Source organism: Oncorhynchus masou, chromosome 9 (genome assembly GCF_036934945.1).
Source record: "Oncorhynchus masou masou isolate Uvic2021 chromosome 9, UVic_Omas_1.1, whole genome shotgun sequence".
Classification (NCBI taxonomy): domain Eukaryota; kingdom Metazoa; phylum Chordata; class Actinopteri; order Salmoniformes; family Salmonidae; genus Oncorhynchus; species Oncorhynchus masou.
In genome coordinates this window covers 63,395,530-63,405,111 of record NC_088220.1, presented here as the reverse complement: position 1 = coordinate 63,405,111, position 9,582 = coordinate 63,395,530, and the positions used below count along the sequence as shown (strand labels likewise).

At 45.2% G+C, this 9,582-nt stretch overlaps 1 protein-coding gene across 3 annotated transcripts; it reads right to left on the bottom strand.

Annotated features, from left to right (window-relative positions):
* Nucleotides 1-8,590, bottom strand: LOC135546447 (dual specificity protein phosphatase 14-like). 3 transcript variants are annotated; one of them, XM_064974869.1, is made up of 3 exons: nucleotides 8,001-8,590; nucleotides 5,072-5,275; nucleotides 1-2,038 (listed from the first exon to the last, which is right to left on the bottom strand). In XM_064974869.1, the coding sequence occupies exon 3, from the start codon at nucleotides 1,925-1,927 to the stop codon at nucleotides 1,298-1,300; it is 630 nt and encodes a 209-aa protein (XP_064830941.1). In that variant the 5' UTR covers nucleotides 1,928-2,038; nucleotides 5,072-5,275; nucleotides 8,001-8,590; the 3' UTR covers nucleotides 1-1,297. The 3 variants fall into 3 exon arrangements, with proteins under 3 accessions (XP_064830941.1, XP_064830940.1, XP_064830942.1); XM_064974868.1 differs by lacking the exon at nucleotides 5,072-5,275; XM_064974870.1 differs by lacking the exons at nucleotides 5,072-5,275; nucleotides 8,001-8,590 and adding an exon at nucleotides 2,860-5,054.
* Between the last annotated feature and the right edge of the window lie 992 nt (nucleotides 8,591-9,582).

Here is a 9,582-nt window from a genome sequence, read left to right as displayed (position 1 = left end):
TATCAGTCATGTCTTTTATTATTCATTTCAAACACAAACAGTTGCATGAGCTAACCCGTTACATTAGCTTGTTAATCATTCATTGCCTTAGTTTCATAACCTACGGGCTCTATTCAATCCATGTCAAGTTTAGCGTTACAGTGTGATACAAATTTGGCTCAGTCGGAAATTACCTTGACATTTCTATTGCACAATCTGTAACGCTTCAGCCATAGATTGAATAGAGCACTAAATTCATGTAAGCTTGGCTTTCTGCTTACACCTGTGACAAGGGCATTGTTCACTTGCTACAGTAATATTAACATTTTAATTAAAAGCTTTTCGTGTGTAAGGTATAGCATTCTTCCAAACCACAAAAATAGGAAGGTTTATCAATGACAGTACACCAGTTAAGCACAGGACTATCTGGTTGTGTTCTTCCCTGGACCTCATTTCACTTAAACATCAATATGAGGCAAAAATAGGGAAATAGAAACTGTGATTCTCCCAAGCCCCTAACACAGTAGTCTTCCTATTAACAGAGGGTGGTGACATTCTAAAATAGCATAATATTGTACAATATTAGTACCAATACAGTATATTCTGCACAATCATCCCCATAGTAAGTAGGGACTTTTAAGTGTATACACTAACAGCCTTAGATGTTGTCTTGATTAAAATGTGTATACACAAACAGCTTTAAATATTCATTGTGCACCATATCTTTTCTTGATTTCAGTTCTCTCTCAAGAACATAATTCAATTTGTCAAACAAAACAGAGCAGGACTGCTGCTAGTTCTCACATTAAAGACAACAGCAAAACTGGCACAATACCATCACATGACGTTACGTCGGGGAAGGACTTGAGTGAGTCACACCGCTGCCTGTCAAAATTGCCGAGTCTAAAGCACCGCCTACACCTTCCCAGAGTCTGGGGCATTAAGCTAGACTCTAAAGTCACAGTCTGGGTCTGGCCATGTCAGCTGATCTGGGGTCTGGCTTGGTCATGGTTCTGCTACTCCTTTGGTCCTGAGGATTCCAGACTTGAGGAGGCCTTGCTTCCTCTCAGAGACAGACAGACGGGGGTTGATGCAGTGTAGTGTAGCATCACCCACCAGTAACCAGTCTGCAGTGTAGTGACTGATTACTAAGACTCCCTACATCCCAATGCATTTATTAATTAAGCTTCACATAGACAGTCACACGCTTCATCTCACTCTGCATCTCTGGCTGGGGGAACATGCATGAACCGGCAGCCCTGGAGGACTCTCTTCTCCGTCGCCTTCCCTCCCCCCTTGGCGAGGCCCCAGACCTCCTCTACAGGCCCCAGTAGGGTGCCAGATTCCTGCGCTCCCGCTCATAGATGTCAGGTATCACCCCGTAGGGCGTCTGCACCATTTTCACAGAGTTCCTGCCAAACAGCTTCCTTTCGTAGTCGATGAGCTGACGCCAGAAGCCCCCGTTGGGCCGGATGACTGGCCGGCGGGCCTTGACCCAAGCGTGGGCCTCAGCCAGAGACACGCGGTGGTACTTCATCAGGTAGGCCAGGCACAGGGAGGCTGAGCGGCTCACCCCTGCAGCACAGTGCACCAGCACGGCTCCCCGCTTTCTCCCAACACTGTGGATCTTATCAGCTATGCTGTCGAAGTACAGGGAGAGGGGGGAGTGGGGCATGTCCGCGAGGGGTACCTTTACATACTCCACGTGGGGCCAGTTGAAGTTGGGCAGCTCAATAGTGGCATTGACCACGCAGGTGATGCCCTTGGACAGCAGCAGGCTGCGGTTGGATGCCACGTTTCCCCGGCTCAGGAAGAGGTTGGGGGTGATCTGGGCGATGCCCCCTAGCAGACTGCCGTTCTCTGTGAGAAGCCTGGGCACGGCTGTGGGCACCACCGAGCTGTGATGGTGGTGATGGTGGAAAAAGCCACCTTGACTGCGGGAACCCATTGGAGAATAGAGTACTAGGAGGGATACAGAGAGAGCAGGAGGAATAACAGGGAGGTCTTCAGTAGCCTGAGGTCATGTTGGAACAGCAGAACCAGACAGCAGAAGATTCACCTAAAACAACAAAGGCACATCCCAATTTCAGTTTTTTCAATTTTTTAAAATGTGTTTTTATTCAATTTGTGATGACCACTCTCAGACTGGCAAACATACAGGTAAGTGTCAAAATAAAGAAACCACTAACAGTGTCTTAATAGGGCGCTGGGCCACCACGAGCCAGAACCGCTTCCATGAACCTTGGCATAATTTCTACAAGTGTCTGGAACTCTATTGGAGGGACTTGTCACCATTCTTCCATGAGAAATTCTGTAATTTGGTGTTTTATTAGTGGTGGAAAAATGCTGTCTCAGGCGCCGCTCCAGAATCTCCCATAAGTGTTCAATTGGGTTGAGATCTGGTGACAGATGGCCACGGCATATGGTTTACATAATTTTCATGCTCATCAAACCATTCAGTGACCACTCGTGCCCTGCAGATGGAGGCATGGTCATCCTATGGGGGCATAGCCATGGTAGCCAATATAATGGCCTGCCCAGTATTTTTATACATGACCCTAAGTATGATGGGATGTTAATTGCTTAATTATCTCTGGAACCACACCTGTGTGGAAGCACCCACTTTCAATATACGTTGTATCCCTCATTTACTCAAGTGTTTCCTTTATTTTGGCAGTTACCTATACAACTACATCAGCAGGGTGCCATTAAAGCTATTTGCAATGACTCATCAAATTAGGTATTAGGATCTTTTTGGATAACATTGTGCTGTGACAGAAAAGTTCTGTGTCTGGCAAATGTTACCACAAGTCATCCCTCGCCAGGAGAGAGAGATGTGTGTGTGGCCCACAGTGCCAGTACCAGGCAGGGTCTACTTACCCCCCCAGGGAAGGTATTGTGGTGGCTCAGTGGCTGTAAAATGCCTTTAAGGCATCTATGGAGGGGAGCCAGAGAGCCAGTTGCCCCATCACAGCATAGAAGAGACTAATAAGAACAAACTGAACAACACAAAAACAATTCAAATACACTGGGCTGGGGATGTTTTCCTGTAACAGGTCACACAGTAGCTTCCAGTACGTGGAACCAGAACACTGTCCCCTGCACAGTAAGAACTGTTACTGAAGCTACAGTCTTCCATTCTGAGTAATGCGTCACTCCTGCTGTCCCTCCCCGTCTCCCTCTTCCTCCCTGTGCCTTTCTGACTCACCCTGTCCCATTTCTCTCAGCCTCTCTCTGTCTCCCTCTCCCCCTGCCTCCCTCTACCATATGGACATCAGTCCTCTGGAGGCAGATACACACTACCAGCTCCTCCACAGCTCCTGCATACAGATCAAATCGCTCCAGTCTCTGATTTGAAAGACCCTTCATCCATCTGCATTTAAATTGAAGTTAGTTATCTGGAGGGGGGGGGGGGGATCACAGAGTTTAAGGCACTACCTTACACACTGTTGCACTGGTCGTGCGTCATCCCATCCACACCTTGCACAATAGCCGGGGGAGCTCTCTCTCCCGCTCTGCCACAGTCTGGTTAACAAGCCACACAGATCAAATCAAACACATGAAATATGAATTCAATCTGCCGTCTGTGCTGAAAACACCTGCACACCCCATGTCCCCCTCCACCTCAATGTGGTTGTTCTCTGAGGCTCTCTGTATGACACACACACATATCATAAAGCCACTAACCAGGACAGATAGCGCCTGCTTTCTACCAGAGAGCTTCGTTTTAATGGCAGTCACAAGAATGCCATTCACTGAGGGCTGAGGCTGCATTCCCATCAATGGCCCAGTTTGAGCAAGTTGTCTATCTCCCTTATTCCCTGCCCTCCCTCCTTCCCCAGCACTGATACACATCCTGCTATCCTATTCCCCTCCGATGCTAACTTCAAAGAAATCTATCCTCTCAGCCCGGCCACGGAATCCCTTGTTCCTGAGCCACATTTCACTCTGGCCTGCATCTTGCCTGCTCACACATGCAGTGGTTGCCATGGAACACTTAGGTGCAGCTGACTCCACAATCTTTCTCACAGTTGCCGTTGGTGATAAACCAAAAATACCTGCAGTGACAGCAACACTAGGAGCAGTCTATGACTGTATATACAGATAGTGACTGATTCAAAATGACATTTAATGGGAGAAAGGGAACAGGATATACTGTACCAGAGGTGTCATGCCCATAGGGGGCACATGGGCAGTTGTCCCCTCAGACTTGTCCAGTTTTCTATTTTATTTTATGTTTCTCTGTAATACTACCTAGCAATTTTATGAAGTTGGCTTTAGCTAGCCCAGATAGGTTCCCAATCTCCCAACCTTTCAGGTTATCAATCAAGTTCCCGGGCATGCCTGTAGGCAAAGTTGGTAGACTTTTACTAAATTACTAAATGTACCGAATAAGACTCACATTCCCTTAAATCTCTTTCCAGATTTAAGCAAAGATGCAGAGAAGCATATTTACTTACTTACTTTACTTACTTTACTTATTTAAAATAACCACCAGTCAGGAGGATACAGACAGCTCAAGAGGTATGCTTAGATAAGCAGAAACATTCATTTTCATATAGAATTAGGCATAATGATTATGGCTCTAGATTGCAGGAAAAGGCTGTTTCAGGTGTCTGAAAATAATAAATGATCCGACCACACCCTAGCCACGCCCTAGCCACGCCCTAGCCACGCCCTAGCCATGCTCACATACGTTGTGCCCCCTCAGATTTTTGGAGGGAATGAAACAGGAGCAAAGCACAAAACCACTGCCTGGCTTTGCTGACATTCGCTCCCTCCATCCACATGGCTATTTATATCTGACTTGGCCTGGGCAGAGGAGGCAGGAAGTAGAGAAGAGGGAAGGAGGCTACGCAGGGGATATCATCGAGATGAACCGACTGTCTGTCGACAAAGAGATGGCTCTCTGTCAATCGAATTTTCTCTGTGGTTTAATTCTCCAAAATAAATATGTAAAATGAAGCTGATAGAGGGAGCAGCTTGAGACACATTTACAGGACCCTTATAAAAGTGTTCAGCACCTTCCACAGGGTTAACATTAATATCCATCTGTCGATCTGCCTTCAAGGCACATCATGCACATTCTCACCACACTTGAGGCCAGCCATCTGGCTGGTGCTTGGCTCTACTCGGCATGGCAGAAATGCATTCTCCTACATCTGCATTGCAAACACACAGCCCATCACTCAGTGTTCGTTTCAGGACATGTCAACACAGGGCCCATCACAGATTCCCTGATGCACATCTCGACTCTCTCTCTCTGCATGGCGAGATTCTGGTCCGGTTCCACCTCCTATAGCACAAATGGGGAACGTGAGCCACGTTGCAGAAAAACTGGAGCCTCATAAATTGGCTCTTCTCCCACACCAAATGTGGACCTTCAAAATCAGATTTGAACTGGGCATGTGCAGCTAATTTAGCAGCTCATTGACACTCACACCCGTTGGTCAAGACATGTCTGAAAACACAGAACATTCCTGAATCAACCAGTGGCTGTCTGACTGGAACAGAGAGGGAAGTAAGCAGTAGTGTACTGTTCTCTCACAATACAATTCGTAGTAGTTCACCCTCATAGACAGTGTTCCCACAGAGTTACTCTTTATTCTAGAACACTATCGCTAAATGGGAGCTGTGAGGAACTGTACACCTACCCAGAGCCTTCTATGTACAATAAAGGGCTCTGCATCTATACGTTTTTTGGGGGGGTTATGTATTGTCACATACAGTGCATTCGGAAAGTATTCAGACCCATTGACGTTTTCCTCATTTTGTTACGTTACAGCTTTATTCTACAATGGATTAAATTAAATTGATTAAAAAAATACAAAACTGAAATAATACATTTACATAAGTATTCAGACCCTTTACTCAGTACTTTGTTGAAGCACCTTTGGCAGCGATTATAGCCTTGAGTCTTCTTTGGGTATGACACTACAAGCTTGGCACACCTGTATTAGGGGAGTTTCTCCCATTCTTCTCTGCAGATCCTCTCAAGCTCTGTCAGGTTGGATGGGGAGCGTGGCTGCACAGCTAATTTCAAGTCTCTCCAAGTCCGGGCTCTGGCTGGGTCACTCAAGGATATTCAGAGACTTGTCCTGAAGCCACTCTTGCATTGTCTTGGCTATGTGCTCAGGGTCGTTGTCCTGTTGGAAGGTGTACCTTCACCCCAGTCTGAGGTCCTGAGTGCTCTGGAGCAAGTTTTCATCAAGGATCTCTCTGTACTTTGCTCCGGTCATCTTTCCCTCGATCCTGACTAGACTCCCAGTCCCTGCCGCTGAAAAACATTAAATATTGGTTTCTTTAGACCATAGAATCTTGTTTCTCATGGTCTGAGAGTCCTTTTGGTGCCTTTTTGTCAAACTCCAAGCGGGCTGTCATGTGCCTTTTACTGAGGAGTGGCTTCCGTCTGGCCACTCTACCATGAAGGGCCTGATTGGTGGAGAACTGCAGAGATGGTTGTCCTTCTGGAAGGTTCTCCCATCTCTACAGAGGAACTCTGGAGCTCTGTCAAAGTGACCATCGGATTCTTGGTCACCTCCCTGACCAAGGCCCTTCTCCCCCAATTGCTCAGTTTGGCCAGGCAGCCAGCTCTAGGAAGAGTTCCAAACTACTTCCATGAATTTAATCCATTTTAGAATCAGGCTGTAATGTAACTAAATGTGGGAAAAGTCAAGAGGTCTGAATATTTTCCGAACGCACCGTACACCAGCTAGGTGATGTGAAATGGGTTGTTTTACAGGGGCATTCATAGATTAGGGAACCTCTTCAGCCTAACTTGAAGTGCTAGATGAGAATCTGGTCTGGTATGTTGTCCAGTATATGAGGGATGACACCTCACACGAGGCCAGGGTTAGGCTGTCTTGACACCTGTCTGAGCAGAGTACCACCTCCCTGTGACACCGGCGACTGGGTGCTGCTCATTCACACCAGCAATTTGTCTCCTGTCTGTGGAAGCTGCCATGTAACCCTCTACACAGTCCTGCCGCCCCCTTTTTAAAGTCCCTCTCTATCAGCTAGAGAAGTGGACCCAAGCCACCTGCAGCACCAGCTAATTGAATGACAGAAAATTGCGGTAGAGTAAGCATAAGATAAGGCTATGTTTAATTGTTTGCGAATATCCTGTTTGAAGGGCTTGATTTGTTCAATGTATGTAATTTGATCTCTCTCGCTCTAGTCGATACAGACACAAAGACTGAACACATTCATTGGTTGTTGTGGCAGAATACACAGTATAAATTATATGATAAGTATCACTGTATTTATAATGCATTTACTAACATGGAGAGCCTTTGTTGCTGCCCTATGGCCAGCTGGCACGATGAGGGTGAGTGAGTGAGTGAGTGAGTGAGTGTTGTACAGTCTACAACTATTTTTATGTCACAGGTATAGCATTACCTGCGATGATCAGACCATAGCATTGTACAGTATTAAAAAAGAGGTTGGAGATACATGTTGTTGCTTATTGAGTAGTCATCTCCTTTTCATCCCTGCTACTTTCATAGATATGAGAATGGAAACCTCAACCTGTTACACTGTGTGTGTGCAAAGTGAATAGGTGTGCGTGTATGCCATGTGTTGAACATAAGTCCAGTAGACTACAAGAATACAAGGTCTTGTGATTTCTGTAAGGTCTTGTAAATCACATGGTAGTCTATTTGATTGTAGTGCAAACACATTATTCCCCTTTTAGCTTTATCCCATCTGGATCACACACCAAATTAGCAGGGCATGATAAAATAACTACGAATTATGCAAACGAACTGTGAATATATATAGAGCGATATATGCTCTATGTTTTGGTCTCTTGACTGATACGCTACTGTCACTCTTTGACCAGCTGAAAATCCTACCTTCTCTGCCTACTATAAGATATTGTAGAAAAGCATTCAGAAAGACATGCAAAGGCTATGCTTTGCCTAATATGTGAGTTTTACACAAAATATTATCATCACAAGAATAAAACTAAATCTAGATATTTGATCTATAGGCTACATACAGTAGAGGATAAACCAACTTACCAAACCACTTTACTTTGCCTGAGTCGATGATTTTCCAAGCGAGTTGCTAACGCACGATTCCAGGCATGCGGTTGCAGATGCTTCAAACTCTGAACATTAGGTAAAGCAGAAAATTCGCACAGTCGTAGTCTTGTGGGAAATAAAATACAATATTAAAGAATAAGTATGTAGCAATATCACTAAAATGTCAAAATCAACAGAGAGAGAACTCCATGCGAATGAAATTTTTTCAGCCAGCTCTCCAACGTTCGCGCAGCAACGGTGTCGCGCAGGAAAACATTCGATACTGAAGCAAGAACCTAGGTGGTATATTGAAGCGCCTCCCCTCTGAACAACGCAGTAGAAGTAGCCGTGGGTAGGGTACAATAGGTTAGTACCAAGCCCCTGTGAAATTATGGTGAAATCTGACTTGCTACTAGGTATTCTACAGAACTTCAACTACATTGCCTCACAAAGCTCACAAATCTCTCCAAAAGGCAGTTCTTTGAAAACATAGTCATGAACATCTGAATCGCTTCAAAAATGTCACAGTCAACAGGAAGCAATCAAATGTTCTGCCATACAGGGTCACAAAGAGCATGGCTGTCATAGATGACCGATGTCTACTAATAGAACTACAAGGAAGCATACTTGAACTTGAAATTTCCTGAAACAAGACACAATGCCAGTGTTTGTTGTTTGTTAGAACAGCCAGCTGCGCTCATGGTCAGAGTTTAAAGGAGTCAAAGAAAACAAAGAGAGAAAAGGTCAGATGAAAACCTGATACCTTTAGCAGGAATCAGATCTGGAATGTCTATTATGGGGCACAAATGGCACCCTATTCCCTATACTGAGCCCTATGGGCCCTGATCAAAAGTATTGCACTACATTAGGAATCAGGTGCCATTTGGGACTGACACAACAATAGACATCACAGTTCTATGAATGCTGTTGGCCAGTTACCAAGCCCCTGTGAAGGTCTGGCTGGTCTCATTAGGCTCAGAGATAGAACACAGGACGGAGAATTCCATGCACTACAATGTACCGGTTGAACGTTTTCTGCCTTTGGGTATCCTTGCATTCTTCACATTACATTTCAATTATGTGATTCAGGAAATGTAACAACAAACACAAAAGAAATGCAATCAATGAGGTACATTTATTTCACAAAGACTGGACTACATAAACCTGTTGCTATAGGCCAATGTGTTTAATAACACACTTGTCCCTATCCTGTGAGTAATCTCTTTGATTTCCTTGTAGAGCAGAGCAGACGGAGGCAGCCCAATCTGTGAATGTGTTGAAGCAGTCTGCTGGCTGGGTGAGATGACCGTACATGACCCACGGCAACTATGTCACAGCTCTGAGACCAGGCAGAACAGCTGCCCCAGTAGAGCTTTCCATAAAGCCACTGTGATATACAATGTCTTCACTACATCCATACACAGCCATTATCAAGGCTGCTGCATGCCAAAGTCTGCATCCCATGTGGCACCGTAATTCAAATAAAGTGCACTACGTTTGACCAGAGTCCTATTGGTGAAATAGTGCACTATGTAGGGAATAGGATGCCAATTGGGATGCAGAAAAGTCAATGTTATTT

Coding starts and splice junctions, on each gene's coding strand:
- LOC135546447 (XM_064974869.1), bottom strand. CDS start 1,927: ATGGGTTCCCGCAGTCAAGGTGGCTTTTTCCACCATCACCACCATCAC.